The sequence below is a fragment of the Ambystoma mexicanum genome, chromosome 2p (assembly GCF_040938575.1).
Source record: "Ambystoma mexicanum isolate Mex_15411 chromosome 2p, UKY_AmexF1_1, whole genome shotgun sequence".
Classification (NCBI taxonomy): domain Eukaryota; kingdom Metazoa; phylum Chordata; class Amphibia; order Caudata; family Ambystomatidae; genus Ambystoma; species Ambystoma mexicanum.
This window is the reverse complement of record NC_090923.1, coordinates 961,602,442-961,622,583: the sequence shown is the minus strand read 5'-3', so window position 1 is coordinate 961,622,583 and position 20,142 is coordinate 961,602,442. Positions and strand designations below refer to the sequence as shown.

The 20,142-nt window shown below is 45.1% G+C and overlaps 1 protein-coding gene across 2 annotated transcripts in view; it reads left to right on the top strand.

Annotated features, from left to right (window-relative positions):
• The window catches only part of LOC138566964 (solute carrier family 22 member 6-B-like), a 356,440-nt gene that overhangs the window by 233,047 nt on the left and 103,251 nt on the right, over positions 1–20,142 (top strand). For both annotated transcript variants that reach the window (XM_069644749.1, XM_069644748.1), the window contains exon 6: positions 11,595–11,710. In XM_069644749.1, the coding sequence (XP_069500850.1) occupies positions 11,595–11,710 (116 nt within the window). The remainder of the gene's footprint in view (positions 1–11,594; positions 11,711–20,142) is intronic.

The window sequence follows — 20,142 nt, the reverse complement described above, 5'->3', positions numbered from 1 at the left end:
TTAAAAATCTAGGCGTATTTCTAGATGGCAACCTGACCATGACCAAACACATTAACACCCTTTCTTCCTCCACTGCCTACACCACAAAATTCATCTCACTTAGTTGACAATTTCTCACTCCTCAGAACTACCTCACCCTAGCCCGAGCCCTCATCCTCTCTAAACTAGACTATTGTAACATGCTACTACTGGGTACCACGACCACCAACATTGCCAAACTGCAACTACTTCAAAGCAAAGTCTTGCGTGCAGCGCTCGGCCCTAATCGAAACAACCACCTCTCCCACATCAGAAAAGAAGTTCATTGGCTCCCTGTCAAAGCAAGAATTCAAACCAGCGTTTCAAGGAAATGATTCAAACGTGGCTCTTCAACAAATTTGATTAAGACCAATCTAGATTGCCGAGCCCTTCAACTTACGGAATGTGAATGTATAACATGTAACCGTACCCTGAGATTGTTTTAATTTCCCAGGATGCACCTGTAACCAGTACCCTGGCTGTAACTCACTAAGTCTGCTCCTTTCCTCTATTGTCTCCACTATGCCTATGTAACCTGTATGTATTAAACCTTTCCTTCTGATTGTAACCAGTGATGATGTCTAAGTAACCTAAGCTGTGATACCCTTGGGTTTGGGTGTGTAACAAATGCAATAAATATATATATATATATTTTAAATCGCCTTTTTCTCGCAAGAGAAATACACTGTTATGGAAGCAGACTCTCTATCTGTGGACATTCAGAAAGCCTTTGATGGTGTCTCTGGAAAGGGCCTTTGGTGACATTTAAACAACTAAGAAGTTCCCCAGAACATAATATCAGCAACAACAAACCTTCACCGCAATCATTTAGCATTTTTATTTCTTTATTGTGATTTTGGTTTACAACAGATAAACCTTACACGAAAACAATCCCAAACAACAACAAAACATATTGTATGTATCAATAGTCAACATTTAAATAAACAGAGACTTACAAATCATTACAATACATTCTAAAACCATTCCAGGAGTGAATTAAAAAGATTAATAGAAAACAATCAATCTTACCTCAAAGACCAATTAATGTAATATGTTGTTAAAAATGTTAAATGAAAAAATATATAATTTTGCTTTAGTGTATCATGGTACTGGGGAGAACATACTGAGCCTTTCCCAATTGGTAGGGGAGTGAGACAGGGATGCGTCCTTGCCCCCAAATTGGTTTGTCTTTATATAAATCGGTTGACAGCTAAACTGGAAGCGCTGAACCTGGATGCGCAGCCATTAGTGGGAACCAAAACGGGCATATTTGTATTGACAGATGATGCGATTTCAATAAGCAAAACACCAATAGGCCTGCAAAACGGCCTTGATGTATTCAACACAAACTGCAAAGCAATCAGCCTTGAGTTCAACATGACTATGTTTGGGGTAATTACAAGTTTGCCAGTATCCTGGTGGTCTTACTGCCAGGATCCCGGCAAACGGTAATAACATTACCATTGCCTGACATGCCGGTAATACAGTCATATTTTTATTTTATTTTTTTATGTTATGGTTGGTTTATTACAAACCTTTTATAACTGGGACAACACATCAATTCATCGTTAAAAAACTGAAAAATAAATACAAAAGTCCATCCTATCTAACAATGTAGGTCTACAGCTAAAAACAACTAAAACCAGGGATAGAAAAAGCTATCTCCCTACTTCACGGTTCTAAAACTACTTCCGTAAATGTCATTATGGCAAGCATCATCGATGGTTTCTCGCACATAATGAACATATTCCACCACTACTCGGATGATAGCAGATTAGAACACTTTACAACATCACTCATGCATTTCATTCTTAAAATGTGTAACCATGTGCATTCCATTATCAGGTGTCTCAATTATTTCCTTTTCGCACCAATACCTAAAGCATACATCTTTTTTTCTTATCTGTCTCAGAGAGGTGAAACTTCTCGAGTAGGCAGGATATTCAATCTTAGTCTCATGAACATATCTTGGTAGGGAGGGGAGTTTAGTGAGGTAGGCCGGAAGCTGATTGATCGATCGCCGTTCCAGGCCCATACTTAATGTTAATTTATAGGTTTACCTTATCTCCTGAAACTTGAGGAGAACCATCTCCGGTTCCGGAAGCACCTCAAGACCTTCCTCTTTGCTTCTGCTTTTTCTCCTCCTCCCTCCTGCTAAATTCCTGCCTGAAACTGAAATTGCACTGGTTACCTGGCTACCCTCTGATCTCTGGCCCAGGTCCCCTCCCCGCCAGTTGCACACCTGCACTGCCCCCTAGCAACCCTTGCACTCGGGGAATTTTTCTGTATCCCTACAGCCCCCTACCAGCACTTGACACCTGGGGGGTCATTACGACCCAGGTGGTAACCATGGCGCTAGTAGCGCCATGGTTGCCGCCAGTATTTTACCGATTGCGCCATGGTGAATGGCGGAATTACCGCCCCATTCCAAGGTTGGTAATTCCCCATTCACCATTGGCTCTTCCCCATTCCCATGTTTGCCCCCATAGGGCTCAATGGAAATGGGGAAGGCGGTAGTTACGGTACCGCAAATTGCGGTACCGTAAATACCTCCAAGGTCCCTTTGCGGGTCCAATCCTTAACGGCTGGTAAAAACCAGCTGTTAAGGTCGGGACCCGCAAAGGGACCTCGTAATTAGGCGGTAAGGGGTTAACGGCGCCGCCATCTTTTTTGCGGTGCCGTTAAACCCTTACCGCCTGGGTCCTGATGAGGCCCCTGATGTCTGCACTTACCCTTGCACTTGCCAGCAGCTGGCCGAACCTTTTATTTATTGTCTTTATTGTCTTATTTATTTTACTGTTATCCTATGTACTGCACTGCCCCCTATACCTTGCCCCTGCACTTTTCCTTTTCTCCCCTCCCCTGCACTTACAGGATCTCAATGTCACCTGGCCTAGTAAGATTGTTGTCTCTGTCTTCCCACTCCCTTGCCTCGTCGCACCTTGAAACACTTGTGTAAAGGCGCGTTATAAATGCCATATCATATCATATCATATCCTGAGTTAGAATCCAATCCTGGACCATCATCCTCTTCTTTATCTTGTCAGGAGTTTCTAATAGAATTATCCAGGTTAGTTCCAGGCTTAAAAGCCTTTCCTCACACGTATGCTTCCAGGTATCTACCAACCAATCCCTATTCCCCTTTCTCTTATTGCTCAGAGTCTCAAAAGGAGGGATTGGCTCCAATTCTATGCACTTCTTAAACAGGGCCAGAAATGTCCACCAAATGATCGAATGAATGGATTGAAGCCCCAACTCATACCTTATTGAAGCAATCGGCAAAGATTGAGGGAGATGTAAAACCTGCTTCCAGTAGTAGCCCTCCAAAAACTCCCAAAATTGTATTGGCAGGTTGAGTGCAGTCTCTGCCCCATGAACTAGCACATAAATAACCTTCTGTTTATAGAATGTCACTATTGGAAGTAATGAGAATTTCCCATACCTTTTATGCAACATTACAGCCCGAGTTGTCACCCTTTTACACTTCAGTCTCACATTGTCCATCCATCGAATCTCAATGGAACTTAGGTTGGTGGACAACCTCAGGTACGTCATCTGGTTAATGCATTCCAGAAGTTCCTGTCCCACGAACCACCTAAATTTGGGGGATCTCTTTCCCCTATCTACCAGAAGTACCATGAGCTTCATCTTCTTGGGCTTTCTGCGTATATCATTTTCCTTCAGATAGGCTACTAACTGATTCAACCTAAGCTGCAGCCCAGTAGGCGTCTGGTCCATGATGACCAGGTCCTCACCATACATAATCCACTCATAATCCAGGGGACGTTTTGACCATAGATTTCAGGTGGAAACGCTTGCTTATCCCGTTGGCTCATAGCCATCAGAGAAATATACATTTAAAAGTATAGGAGCCAGCAGGCAGCCTTGTTTCAGTCCCCTGAATGTGTGTATTGTTTCAGACAGAACCCCCTATGCAGACAGTCTGACCTGGATCTCTGTTTCTGTATAAAAATCTTTGATCGCCTCCACACGGGCAGGTGGACATGCCCAAGAGGTTAATTTGGCCCACACCATATCTCTATTAATACTATCAAACGACTGCTCAAGGTCTATAAAAGCAATGTACAGCTAAACTTTTGTCTTCAAGGCTCTTCATTTCATCGCGTTTAGTATCATTAGATTAAGGTAAATTCCTACACCTTTTTACGAAACCTGTTTGTCTGGGGTCCAAAAGACCAGAGCCCATTGATTTAAATGCTGCAACAAAATCGAGGCAAAGATTTTCCCTAAATTATCCAAGAGGGTGATAGGTCTATAGGTATGTGGATTTTCTCTATCGCCCTTCTTGAATATAGGAACAATCAGCGTGGATTTCCATGACAAAGGAATTGATCTTTGCTCTAGGATCTGATCAAATAGAAGGATGCAAAAATCTGCCCAAGCTTCTGGATTTTGCCTAATCAGATTATAATTCAGGCCATCAGGGCCAGCAGCTCTTGAGGGGTTAAGATTTTTTATTAATATAAAAATATCCTCTTTGTTGAATTCAATTGGCCACCTTTCATCTCAGGACTTAATTCTCGAGGTGTTCACATCTTTAGGCGCCGCAGATAATTGGGAGAAGTGGGTGATGCAATTTTCCTCAGTTACTGCCAAAACAGTACTAGAATTTTGATATTAATCGTTATCATTTAATAGCACCCAGAGATCTTGTGTGTTTCTCTTAGAGATCCCCTTCAACATTGTTTCAGCATCTTTTTGAAGGTGCAAAGCCATAGTGGTCCAAGCCAATTTCTATAATGCTGCTTTCTTTTTTTTAAGGCAATTTTGACTCCTTCATTTGATTGGTTAATTCTCATTAGATCAGCTCTAAAGTGTCTCCTATCGATAACCAGCTCTCTGTTAAAGAACTGTAATCTTTTGGTTCCTTGCCTATGGCCAGATTTATGATGATTTTGAAACTCCATCAACAGGCCGGAGTATTCTACTCCTATGTGTGTGGCTGCTAGAGGCTGATTATATTTAGATACGATTGCAGGCACTTTGCTTGGGAGGATATGAAGGCGGTTCCCTGTCTGATTCCCTTGGACTGCCCCCGCCACCCCACCTTGGGGTTCCCTCAGTTTCACATTCCATTATAACACCAGTAGATGGTGATCACTCTCTACCATGGGCTTCACCATCAGAGAGTTCACCAGTTTAAACATTCCCCCAAAGACAAAAAGTAGTCCAGGTGGGAATAATGTTGGTGACCTCTTGCCCATGTTGTTCGAGCCGGGATATCCCCGACCATGAAGATGTGTCTCTCTCCTTCAATTCATTCACCAACAGTATCACTTTCTTGGACAAGGCTGTTAGTGACATTGTAGTTCCGGCCTCATGAATACATTTAATATTGAGGTCTCCACATAACACAATGAATGGGGCCTTCACTTAGACATACCGTGCCCAGGTTCTCGGATCGACTGCATGATTCTCTGGAACGGCGGCAGCCTACACAGTTTCATGGAGGCCCTCAGCCAAACCCAGAGCCCTGGCTGCTAAGGAGATGACTATCAACTCATTTTGATTCCCACTTCCGCCCCAGGGCTTCAGGTGCCACACACAACTTTTCTCCCTCTCTCGTCCTCTTCCCTGCGTGCTGTCAAACAATGATAACAATGTCAAGCCCATGGTGAGGGATGTGTCGTGTAAAATAGAAGTCATTCCCAAAAACTGCATGCACAGCGTCCCTGCTTATGATCCCATGTCTGTGTTTTGCGTCACAAAGACTTTATTCAATGTTACCATACAGCAGACCCCAGATCCCCGCTCCAGCCATGACTCCTTGCACCCATCTGGGACCCCAGCACTCAGTATTAGGAAAAGTATAGCTGGACACGTATGCAGACCTGAGACCCTGCCGCTCCCCTATACCGGTGATTTGGGCTCCTGGAATGCTAGTCCCGGTGCCTGCATTGCACAGGGAAGGCACTGCAGCACAGGCAAGAAAAGGTATGAAAATATGTCATGCTGTGCTGCGTGTTGCACAGTATAACGATCACGTGCCGGGTGCCCGCCTGACCTGGTGCTGCCGGATCCGGACTGTGGCCAGGAGCAGGAAGAGGAGGGTCCACCTGGCTGATGTGATTCAAGGAATGCAAGAGCCTTGCAGCAAGAACTTGGGGACACGTGTGACGATAGACACACATGGTGAAAAGCATTATGTTTAAATGTAATACCAACCCCCCACCCGTATGGCCTGTAAATACAACACACCCTTGTGATGCATATGTGGTATTCATTTAATCAAATAATATGAATACATCAATAATCAAAAACACGACTCTCCACCCTGTGGTCCCAAAAAGTCTTAGAAAGGTGTGTGAACACACTTGAGTTACACTAGAACATTCTAGGTGCAAGCTGTGAATGCTACAGATGACGCTCAACGGTATCTCAAATTAGGAATCATGTTCTAGTGGCAAGCTACTAGCCGGCCGTTAATCACTGGCGCCCCCACTTCTCCACATGCAGAGAGCCCAGCATTTCTGGCTTGCTAGGAGTCCAGTATCGCATGTCAATGGATCAGGCACATTTGCAGGCTATATTTAGATGCGCAGCTCTGCCAGTGCCACCCCCTCTTGATGACCCAATGCCTCCCTACTTCACATTGTCATCTGTCCTACATTTAATCTACCAATGATTGCCTAGACGGATGTGCAGGCTCACGTCTCGCGAGGATAGCTCAGGGGCAACCTGCTCACCCTGGGAGCAAGACGACGGGGAACAACATGTCCGCGCTTAGAAACCTCTGGGTATTAAGCGCGTTATAAATATCTTGTCATGTGTATTTAAACATTTAAATGGCGTGGTTGCCACGTACCGATGACTTTTTCAAATCTAATACTACCTTCTATTTCACTTCCTTGTCATGAAATGTTCTCTTTCAGTTTGGGCTATTGTTTGCTTCTTTAGCACTACCTATAAGGCAAAACTATTTCCATTAGAATACATATAGGGAGAAAAGCCATATGAGGAGGGACATAAAGTGTGTAAGTGTTTTTTGGCTATTTTTCCACCCATTGACTGCCCATGTCCATGCTATTCCCCATGGCCATATCCACCCAGTTCCTGGCCAAAACACCTCCTCATGGGAACTCTTTCATCTCGCTTTAAACAAGGCTCACCATCAAACTTTTCACTCTAAGTGCCTGTCAGTGTTTTTTTCAAAGCAGTCTTCTGAGAGTTCAGGACCTAATTGGAGTTGTAAGCACACTACAGGTGTAATAATGGTTACTAACGGTAAATATGGTTATTAACTGCTGAAGTGCAACTGGCGCCACAATGTTCCTCTCAACCTTGCTTGGGAGTGATATCACTAATACACCCGCCAAGGTTTTCACCTCCCCCGACCAGGTCTGCAGGCACGTCCACGCGAGAAGCACAATGGTCAGTCGGCTGTTCGAGGCTCGGAGACTCCGCCAGAGCCACTTCTCAGCCTCCTCAACTCCAAATCGGCCGCGCTGGAGCTCCACCATCTGCCGCAACAGGAGCGCCTGGCCTGCCGCTCACTTCTCTGATGCGCTGCAATTGCACCCGGGGTTGGACCCGCCTGAGCCGCTCCTGTGCCGCTTCACCTCCAGAGAGACCCACCTGCTCACGATTCTCCACCAGCCGCAAAGTGCTCAGGCCACCATGTTTTCTTTCTCTGGTGGGCACCCACTCAATCTGGGGTCAACACTGCACCCCTCCCACCTGTGCCGGCGAGCAAGGTAGCCATTTGGTGATGGCGGAACCAGTATTGACGTAATCGCCATTGGATTAGGCGTCTGCCTTGTTCCGCATCCCAGTCGCTACCTACAATGCATCTCTTAACTATAGTTCCATGTTGTTCCCGAGATGCCTTCCAATTTGTATGTATCTCCGATGCACCAGCGTACCTTACCCAGTCTCCAATGCCCTGCACAGCCAATGTGGCCCCGGGCTCCACCAGGTGCGGATTTACCGGCGCATGCGCAGTGTGGCCTTTGACACTGCATGAACTATCTATATCAAATGTTTATCAAAAAGGGCACCTGGTTGATGCCTCGCTCTACCCAGGTGAGTAGTAACGTATTAAAGAGCAAAAATGAGCAAGGTCATGGGATACCTGGCTGATGAACGAAGGGTGAACACACTCCTATGGGGGTTACACCGTGGCAAGTGTGTACACGTTACTGTAAATGAATTCTGACAAAAATGTATCAGGACAATTCTGAGTACTGCAGTCAGATTTTTCATAAAACTGCAGTGTACGTGTTTGTAAATACACTTAACTAGGAGTTACACAAGATACAACAGTATTTACACATTTTTCTGGTATAGTGACCAATTTGTAAGTGACAAATGTCAAATATTTGTAGCGTCTTTCGAACCCACCAAGTCTACCAGCACTCTATGGAATCTCCCAACCGTACAAGGCCACTACCGGTGTGGCCAATGTACGGTCTGCCAATTCACGGAAACTACCAAAATAATCCAACATAATGACATCAATTGGACTCTGCAGGATCACACCAATTGCAATACGAAACATGTCATATATGTTTTAACCTGTCCTTGTGGACTCATTTACGTGGGCAAAACCATGAGACCAGTCAAGACCAGGATCTGCGAGCACCGCTCGTGCATAAAAAACAAAGTACCTGACAAACCCCTTGTAGATCATTTTGTCAAGAAAAATCACACCAATATGGACCTCAAATGGCTGGTAATACAGAAAGTTACTGCCACCATCAGAGGGGGAGACCTCGACAGAATCTTAACTCGTTTAGAACAGAAATGGGTGCACAAATTAAATTCTGTCCGGTCAGGTTTAAACATTTGCGTAGAGTGGAAACACTTCCTGTAATTGAGACAATGCATCCACTCCGATTTGACCTCATGTGGCACTGCTGGACCTTGTAACGCAACCTTATTCTGCAAGCATGTGCCTTTTCCTGTGTCACTGCTAACATAACTACCATCAATAATGGGGCATTTCCTGACCACAAGGCCATTTACTTCTTGTTTGGCACCACTGCACTTTGGACTATTCCTTGAACTTTGACCGTGCAGATATGCCCAACAGTTTCCTACTGCAGTACCTACTGCTCACTTTGTGTAAATATGTATCATGATCTGTGTCACCTAAACATGTTGTTATGCCAACAACATCCATTCCATTTATTTACCCATCTTCAGCATCTCTGGGCACCATTACCACCATACCCTTTACTCCGACCAATCAGCATCCTAGTCTGGCAGTGAGGCTTCCTCCACCCGCCTGCCTGTATATGGACAACCAATCTGAGTCACGCATCATTCCATGCGTGTGCGTACTCACCAGTATGCCCTCCCATGGCTGAGTGTGTTCTTCACTTTAACTTTGGAACCAGGCACTAATTTCCGGTCAGGCACCCTCACGGGCACCCCTGCCTCGCGCACCTCATCATGGCCGCTCGCCCCATTTAATCGCAGTCAGCTCCCCCGCTCACTCCATGCGCAGCCAGGGACCGCGACCGCTGACAGCTTGCTCTGCAGCGCTTATCCTTCCTTTTACCCTAGGTGAGTACACGCGCATGCAACCACTGCAGTTATGTGATCCCTTGCACCCATTGCTCGGCTGCATGTCTCACTTTAGAACGGAAGCCCAGCCTCCATTTTTAGACTTTCACCTTTTTCTCCCCCGCATGCCATCCTACACTGACGATCATGCTAATCCGCCACCTGGGTTTTTAAGGTTGTAATGACTCCTTTCAGCATCACGGACGTTTTGACACCGCGAACACAACGCATTCGCACTTCTGTCCACTTTCAAGCCATGCTTAGACCTACCCCCTCGTGGGACACACATGTTATGTTACCCACCCGTGATTATATCCGCCACACCTCATTCGTGGCCATTTGTGACCTGCACGCCTCACCAGCCCTCACGTGCACCATGACACCTACTATACTCCGAGGCCTGCAATCTGAGCCCTTGTGTCCTTTTTTCCGCACCCCCTCACGCTTGCGGTTGACTTTGCATATTTATCACGCCAGCCTGTTCCACCCATAATTTGCATGGTAACAGGCCTCCTTAAGGTAAGCTTTGCTCTTACCCTTTTTTTTAACCGTTAGTTGCTCCCCCACTCTTTATGGCTTAACACAGCCCCCATGTCCTTCCTCCTTCCACAGGAACGGCCACTTCTAGAACCTCGAAAATCCTCCAGTGTACTCCTGACACTGCCACTCCCTGAGCCACTGCGCTCCCAAGTTCTGGTAAGCACCGGTACTTCATGTATTTATACCTCTACCTGTGCTAGATACTCACGAATGTGCCCACTCCTATAACATCTCATCTGTTTATCTCAACAGACCGCACAAGATACTTCCTGCTTATGAATATCTCATCCTGATGAAGGCCACACCATCAGAGCTCATCCTAGCTCACCTTCTGGCCGAAACACTATTCTCTGTGTTGTCCTTGTTCAACCCTACATTGTTTTGATGCATATGTGCTGATTATTACATGCTATCACCTCACTAAATCCACTGGTCTCCTTCCCAAGGACCCCTCAGTGGATGTGTAAGCATTGGAAAGACACTACAAATATTTGACATTTGTCACTTACAAATTGGTCACTATATCAGAAAAATGTGTAAATACTGTTGTATCTTGTGTAACTCCTAGTTAAGTGTATCTACAAACACGTACACTGCAGTTTTATTAAAAATCTGACTGCAGTACTCAGAATTGTCCTGATGCATTTTTGTCAGAATTCATTTACAGTAACGTGTACACACTTGCCAAGGTGTAACCCTCACAAGAGTGTGTTCACCCTTCATTCATCAGCCAGGTATCCCATGACCTTTCTCATTTTTGCTATTTATATCAAATACAGGTCTGGCGAAATTCCGTCACTCTGCGGTCTAGTCTGTTACAGTTCCACACTTTTGCCTGGCTGCGATCCCGCACGGCTATTGTGGTTTAATGAGGACCCAGTAGGTGGCGCATGTCTTTAATGAATGTCTTTGTCATCCTGAAAGATTTAAGCTTATTCTTGTATTCCCAATGTAACCTGTCTGTAACTGTAACTTGTGCTAGTCCTAGATGCCCCAGAGCTAAGTGTGCCGCTACACGTGCAAAATAAATGAAATAAAATAAATAAGTATTCCATGCGAGCTGAAAAATAATTATACGTGCATGAAAATGTATGTGATGAGTGACGTAAGGAGACATATGGGCTGGAAAATAGAGATGAAAATGTTTATGCACAGGTTTTGTAAATTGTGTTGGTTTGTGTATGTTACTGTGGACAAAGGCATGCATGTCAAACCACCAATTGTGGTTGTTTGAGGCCCTTTTTTTGAGAATCAGAAGTATTTTAGGACAGTAGCATATTGGTGGAGTTTCATTGTGCATATCAATTTCAGGAGTTAGTTAAGAGTTGGCATATGAGTAAGTAATACCTGGTGAAACAGGATTATTTGGGAATCAGCCTGCTGTGTTTTTCCGAATAATCATTCTGGGCCAGCACTGATGCGTCTCTGCCCGGAGGAGGATGTCACCGATGTTTACTCCATGTATTGGCAAGTTGAGATTCTAATTCACTCCGACCTTTCCTCCCCAGACTCTGAAAGCAGAAATCCAGAAGGGCACGTCGGGAGGAAGCGCACGGCCCACACCCTTGGACCTGTTCCGCACTCCAGCCATGTGCAGAATCACGTGCTGCCTCACGCTCGTGTGGTAAGATCCATAGGCCCTGAACACTGTGCAGTGGCCGCGTTTACGTCTTGTGGGCGTGCGGCGTTGTGATGAAACATGTTTTTCCTCTCCAATTCGAATCCATTCCAAAGAAGTCTCGGACATCTGCTTCAGTCGCTCTCAGTCCCATGCATCCGTTGCCCCCAGAACATGTGTGATTGTGAGCATCTGAGGAAAGGTCCAGCTGGCCAAAAGTGCATGTCCTGTTTAGAGTTGGGAGGATAGCTCCGGGGCAATGTGCTCGCTCTAGAAGCAAGACGAAGTGAAGCAATCCAGGTTCGATGCCCGGGTCCACGCTTAGAAATGTCTGGGTATTGAGTGCATTATGAAGAACCCATTACAATAGAGTGTCAGGCATGTGCAAGCCATTGTTCTGGGTCGAACAAGTTGTGAGCAGAAATCAACACTTATCTGCACGTTTCGTGAATGAAACGAGAAACCATATCTTCCTTTTCTTCTCTTTTCTCCTGTAATTATTGATGAAATGTTGCTATTGTGCTGCTCTTACTTGTTGCTTTTTCTTTGTATGTCGTTAATGTTAAAGGTTATTGTATAACCATATGAAATAAATAAATAAATGAATAAAATAAAAAAGAAATGTCTTCCTGCAACGTAACTACAAGTCTTCAGTGTCCTACCCGCCAGCTTCCCCCACGGAAGGCCATGTGACACAATCTACATTGTTATTAGTTCTCTTCCAAAATAGAAAATGGACCCCAAAATAAATGTTTGGGGTGGTAGGGAGGGGTGACAGAGACTGGCGTCCTTCAGAAGCCACTTGCTCACCCTCAACCATCATTCATACAAAAAAGGTAGGCAGAGTACCCTGAGCAACAGTGGATAGGGACATTAAAGAAAGAAACAACAACAATGGGATCCACTATGCTATACAAATTGTATTTGGATTATTTAAATTGATTTCAAAGTCAAATGATGTGTTTCAATGAAGATGTCCCAATTAGTTAGAGCCTATTTATATGCTGAAAACAATCGAGTAAATAGTATTTGATGAATTTGTCAATTTTATTAAAAATAGAAAAAAGAAATTGTTATTAAAAGTGAAAAGGAATTTATCAAGGAGATCCAAACATGGGAAAAAACTATTTTGTGAACATGAAGAAACAAACACAATTACCATTGAGCAGAGAAAAATAAAATATGAGTCAACAATGAAGAACTAGTGAAAATAGATAGATCATAACGCAAAGAAAATGAATCAAACCCAAATAACTTGATCTTCAGATGCTACTAAACAGAAAAAAAGAAAGAGAAAGTGGCACAAGTAATAATGCAGAAAGTGCCACTTTGTTCGTCAGTAGAAGCATGTTCTTAGTTGAACAATTATTTGTTTGTAGTATGTTTCATAAGCAGGTCACACAGGCATGCAAGAATGTCATTGTATTTTCCCTTGTTCCCTCCCTTGCCTTGAAGCGCTTTGAAACACATTGTGTATAGGCGCTGGAATAATTATATCATATATCATATCATATCAAGACCCCAAATATCTCGGGCCTATGAGCCTCTCTGCAGCTTGCTGCTCCACCCCCATTTCCAGAAAATACAGCGGAGGATGGGTTCTACTCCCCGGTGACTGGACCACTGGGACGACCACCTTACAGGGCAGTCCATGCTTCTTCCGCCTCTTAATGTCTCTTGCCATAAAAGTTCCAAAACATGCTTAAGTGTCCTTCATAAACATATCATTCTAAGCTGGACCTTTCAGTAACACTGGTAAAAACTGGTGAATTCACTTATCAAACTGGCCCATGCGGGCCAAAAAACGGGCCCACTTTTTCCAAGAAAACTGACCCACACTAGCATTTTGTGTTTTTGGGTCGGGCATTGCCCTGTTGCCCTATAGGCCCATCCAAGCATACACCTAAACCTGCCTGCAGCCCATACTGTGCTCGCTGCCTCTCCTTACCTTCAGTGGCGCCTCCAGAAATTTTTCATAGGGGTGGCCTGATGAGGCCACAGGAAATCTTGGGGTGGCACACAGGGTGCCAAACAGGGGCGGATCCAGCCTCAACATTTTGGCGGGGCTGGATGGCAGTTTTGAAAACTGTTAGTGAGCCCGGACATTAAACCTATTGGGCTACTGAACCACCCTCGTCCTAACATCCGCTTTGCAAGCCCAGTAGGCTGAGTAGATATCACGCCTTCCTTTGGCCCATTAGATCCATCTTTCACCCCAACTCACCAGAGGCGTAGCCGTTATTCTGTAACAAGTGGGGCCTGGAGCTAATGTAGTAGGGCCCACATTAAGAAGAGCCTGCAGAAGGAAGGGCACTTGTTCTGCCCCCAGCCAAATACATAGGAGTGACAGAGTATTGAGGGAGGGCGAACCAATCAAAGGGGGTTTGTCCCCTTGAGAAAAGGTTTTAAATAATGTGTTAAAATATAGTGCATTTTACAGTACACTTTGTGATAAATTAGGTAAAAACCACCCAGTTTACAATCGATTTTGTAGGGTAAGACATGAAAAGTATGTTAGATTCCAAGCCACCAACAATGCACCGGAACATTTTCAAACACATTTTCATAATGCCTTTGTCCGCTATATGCCAGTACTCTGCAAGTGTAAAAAAGCATTTTCATATTGATTGTGCTCACACATGTCCTTTCTGGTGCACCTATATATGCCAATATTTCCATATATGACAATAATCATGTTTGCTTTGTCCATAATGCCAGTAACGATACTATAACAAAGCATGTGTATGCTAGCTCTCCCAATACGCGCCAGAATCCCCATGTAAGAACATACTCCTGTTGGCTTTGCCTTAATGCCAGTGAAAAAAGAGCCATGCCACATTAAGAAAATATATCCTTGCTGGCTACAAAAATCCCCCACTCCACATATAATAACACTCATCATGTTGTATTTGCTCCCTAACGGCAATAAAAAATGTCATGCCACAGTAAAAAAACATATAGCCTTGCAGGCAGCACGAATGCCCCCACCCCAATGTTAGAATACGTATGTTGCCTTTGGCCTTAACACCAGTAATACACTGCAATGCCACAGAAAGAAAACATGCTCTTGCTGGCAAGCCGGTAAAATAGCTCACCGGGCTGAGCGCATGCTTTTGTAATCCGAGTGTGATTCGCAGGTTCAAATCCAGGCAAGGCCAACTCTGTCTTTCATACTTCAATGTGATCTCTGTGATCTCTACCCTCCTATATGGACCTCGTACTATTATGTTGCTTTTGCAACTTGTTACCTCTCTTACTCTGTACTGTACCGTTTTCCCTGCTCACCAAGTTGTACCACCGCCGTGATACGTATGGGTTTGCGCAATGTGAATAAATGCAATAAATAAATAAAGCTCATTAAATGAGTGCAAACTTCGGCTGGGTGATACATTTGATGTAAATATGTTCTCTGAAAATCGCTTTGGTGAAAGCGCTATATAAATAGCATATCATCACACAAATCCCCCCATATAAGAACATTTATGTTGCACACATCATGTTATATTCCCCCATGTAACAATATGTATGTTGCCTTTGACCTTAAACATCAGTAAAATAATAAAGACCCAAGTCAAGATAAGGAAGCATGTGCTCCCAATGTAAGAACACTCATGTTGCCTTTGACCTTAATGCGAGTACAACATTCCATGCCACAGTAAGACCCTGCCAGGCCAGCCCCACTGTAGTATTCTCCCCCACCCATCCCCACTCCAACCCCACCATCACATACAAACACTCAAGTAGGCTTTCCATTGCCCAAAAATGGCAGTAAAACATGCCATGCACTTAGAGTGTGAGTCTCCCGACTAGACCCTTCTGCAAAAGGTGCACCTGCAGCTTTTGTCATTTATGGCACTATTTATTTAGTGGCTATTACTTCAACTCACTGCTTAGGGAAATTGGGGGGCACTTCTTTCCTCTGAGCCTCATCTGAAATGACTTCTACTGTGGGTTTGTTCGTAAGTAAATGCCCTTTCATATATCACTGAAGCATATTCTCCCTACTTTCAGTCTGTAAAACTGCCCTGATGGGCTGCCTCATATGTTGTACCTAGGGAGGGCCATCTATTTACACAGGGTTGCTCCTTTTCGCTCTGTTGGCACACTGTTAGTAGCTTTTGTTCCAGGGAAATGGAGCTGGAAACATGCAACTACTATCAAAGGCAGATGGGCAAAGCAAATGATTGTGTTGGACTAAGGACACCAGAAAGTTCTACTACTTAATGTGATCCAATTTCATTACTCGGGTGGCATTGCAGCTTTATGGGCAGAAAGGAGGTGTGTATCAGTGCCCAAAATCTGCAGGACCACAATGTAAGCATGTGTCCCTTAACATTCATTAAGCATTACACATTTCATGTTGTAGACTTTGTTGGACTTCATTTTAGCTCAGAAAGCATTGCTCATTAAGGATCTGGTCTTCAGCAAATGTGTTGCAGCATTTCCAGTGTGTGTGTTTAATGGTGCTTGCTATAGCCTCATATATCTACAACTGGGGCGAGGAAGGTGCTATAGTGTCCACAGGGGATTCGCGTTACTCCAAATCCTACTCTTTCTTGTCACTCTCAATCCTCCTGCTACCCTGTCAAGTAATGCTGCCAGCCTGTGCACATGCTTAGGAGCTTTCTAGCCAAAGAGAGCATTCTGGGAGTGGGAGGAGTGCTATTTGGAGTCCGCATTTGAATTAAACTAAAGTATTATTTGAAAGCTATTTGCTTACATAAGGTGACTCGAGAGGTGAAAGTGCCGCAAGTTGTAAGGACTATGTCAAGGAAGGGAAGGACTTGGTGTATTGAAGCATATTGGCAAGTAATATGGACACTGTCATCCTCTGAAGCATTAGAGAGGGGTGCTCGTTTCTATTTTAATGCAGCATTCTGAAGTGCACACAAGAATGAGGGGAGTCACATCTATTAGAGGGAAAGTTGATAGTTATTTAATTTAAATGTTTCTAGAAGTCCTATATAGAGGGACCAAATCTAGCTGTGCACAACAGGCCTAGGAGCTCATTTGTTCTGGGTGGTGACAGAATGGTCGGGATTGCGTAAGGAGGTGTAAGTATAAAGAAATTGCGTGTGTGAGGAGAGCAGAATTGTGTAGGGAGATCAGGGCAGTGCAGTGCTGGCCTCGGTCAAGGGTGGGGTGAAGGTGGGCAGCAATCATGTGTCTTGTGTGGAGAGTAGGGCAGTGAAATGCCTCCCACCTGTCGAATGGGCAGGTAGAAGGGCAAAGGTATTTGGGGGTAGAAAGTAAAGGTTACCGAACATGGGCCTCTAGTCCAGGGGACGGCTGTGACAGGAGGGGCCCTGTTTTTGGATAGGCAGCAATGATGGCAGCACTGCTCTTTGCCGATTGGCAAATGACGACGTGGCAGGGTTCGCATACGACATGGTCTGGCCACGTAGGCCAGATACAATTTAAAGAGCTGCTCTTTCAATTGGCAGGCACCGCAGCAACACGTTTTTGACAAAGGGTGTACTCTTCACGATGGGTACAAGGAGAATGGCCTCACTGAAAGAGACACCGATTATCCTGCTAAGGTGGCCAGCATGCATCTCGCAGCCAGCAGGTATTCTCTTCTTCCAGGGGCGTCTCACCTCCACAATTGTTCTATTTAATAATAATGGGCTTGTTACATTTTAACGCCTCCTCCCTCCCATCACAATCAGTTTTGTGAGGAGAAAATAAAGCGGTGTGGAGAGCGCCGGCTTGAGGTCAAGCGAGCAGGCCTGTGCATGGCAAATAGGCAGCTGCAGAAGGGGGGACTTTAGCCCTCCCACGCCCATGCCTGGCACCACCCCTGGTGCCACATACCTCAACTCTGAAGTGCTTGCCTAGGACAACCACTCGATCCCTCAGCGCCGCAGCCCAGGTCTCCTTTTCAGTGCCTGGAAGTGAACAAAGCCTGCAAGTGCAAGCCAAAACAGAAATGCGTGCACTCAGGCTGTGTTTATTGTGCGATCAATGGGGGTAGGGCCACCATCATACGTGGCTTGATCCAGTCCATCGCGGGTGGTGAGCTGCGGCAACAAACAAAAAAATGTGTTCACAGTGAACTGCACATGTGATTATTGTCCATGCACAGTTCAGAGGGGAAGAAAAAAAATTGTATTTTTTTGCTTTTTCATGGGGTGGCCGATGGGGGGGCCAGCATTTTTATAAGGGTGGCCCTGGCCCCCCCTTGGAGGCGCCCCTGCTTACCTTGTTCTGTGTGTCCTGTGCACACGTATTAACATTGTCTATTCTCTGTGCTAGATGCTAGTCCAGCCCAGCTTTAACTTTACACTCTGGGACTTGTAGTCCTAGATTTCCCCATTATAAATGTCCTAATAAAACCAGAACTGCACGAGTGTCTCCCGAATGGATGGATAATGTTGGCATGTGTACTGTGCTGTGTTCGCCTCCAAGCTCCTTTCTTTGCTGTGTTCAGGTGGAGAGGAATGGGGCCTGTCGTTTTACGGTTGTGAATTGCTTACATGCCCACATTATCTATACCATCGGGAGACACTAGTCCAGTCCTGGTTTTAACGGTGCACTCTGGGACTTGTAGTACTGGATTTATAATGTGAAATTCCAGGACTACAAGTCCCAGAATGCAAATTAAAAACAAGGACCGGATGGAAAGGATAATGTGGGCACGTATGGACTTCGGAGAATCATCATATTATACCAGTTTGCATATATGCCAACATTATCCATGCCATATGGGACACAGTAATACAGTCCTGGTTTTAATTTTCAAGTCAGGGACTTTTAGTCCTGAATTTACCCACTATGTTAAAACCAAACTGGATAAGTGTCTCCGGAACAGAATGATTAATATTGTCATGTCGGCATTGTGCGCCCCTCCCGTTGGTGTTGAAGCCAGGAAGACACGCCTGTGCTTTCTTCTTTCTCGCTGCCTCCGATAGGGCAGGCGGGTGGCGTGTTGGCCTCTTACGCCTCAAGTTATCCATTCTGTAGGTGGCTCACCTGTGGCTTAGGCTGGGGGTTTCTAAGCACAATGGCAGTAACGCCACATGCCTGTGACGTATGCACATGAAGCGGCTTCTATTTCTTGATAGCCAAAGGGACTGCGCCCACACTCTTAGTGCTCTTTCCATACCATAAATGACTGGCATATGCGTTCTCATTGTTTGTTTGGCTTGTTAGGCTGAAACTATTGCATTGGAGTACAGCTAGGGAGAAATTGCATGTGAGGAGGGACAGAGAGGTTGTAGGTGTTGTTTAGTTATTTTCCAATTTATTGATTGCCCATAGCCATGCTAATCCCCATGTCCATTCCCACCCAGCTCCTGTCCCTCCCCACCCAAAACACATGCTCCTGGGATCTCTTTGAGCTACGTTTAACAAGCCTTACCATCAAATTTTGCACTCAAAGCACTTGTCAGTGTGTTTTCAAAGCAGTCTTCTGAGAGTTAACAACTTAATTGGAGCTGTGAACACATTACGGGCGTAATACAAATGTCTTAACCAGGTCTGCCCCCATCCACTCTTTTATAAATACTAAATGTTTTTCAGTGAAGTGCAGTTGAAAACAAGCATTTGCAAAGCCAGCAGTTTTGGCTTGTGTATAAATAGTAGGCATTTGCCAGGCCGTGCTTCTTTATGCCCAGGTACTCACACTATTTTTCAGCTCCTATAATCAAAGACCAGTTAATAGCACTATGGCAGCGCCTGGCAAGTGCCTTTCCCATTCCTACGCAAAAGCCAAAACTGTTGGCCAGGCCAATGCGTGTTTAATTCAGCCATCGTGCCTGCCAACTTCCATACAAGCAGCTCTCTCTCTGTCACCCTGTGTTGCCGTACCATTTTGGTGCTTGCGTGACCCCCTTCGGTCTGGTTTTCATTTCTCTCTGTCTTCGAGGAAGTGGACTGGGTGGTACCTGTCTCGCATATGGTAAAACTACCTTAGTTGCTACCCCATTTTCAAGGAATGAAAATGTATTGTAAAGCGTCATCGTGGCACTGGACAGAAAATGCACAACATTCGGTGATTTGGAAAAAAGTGGTGAACAAAATAGAAACAAGTTTATGATGCAAGGAGGTCCATGATGACAGGGGGGGGCAGAAAGCCAGAATGAGCACTGTAGCAATAAGGGTGAAACACCACAGGCCCCTCCAGTGGTAGTACCTCAGTAACCAAGGACCCCCTCCAGAAGAACAACCTGAGAGAGAGGTAACCCCCAGGGCGCAGAATGGCCACTGTACCCACCTTCCAGATATGGGAGTATACAGAGCCCCAGAGAATGTCAGGCTCAGCCAATGGACAATGTGGTCCTTAGAAGTGTGGCATAGTGCCACAACCTCTCGGGGGTTTCAGTGTCTGCAGGAGCACAGGCAAAACGGCGGGGTGTGGCTGATGGATACACACAGGATTCAGGCGAACCTCTTAGCAGCCAAAGCCCTCATCCATCCCCAGCCCCTCCTAAGCGTCC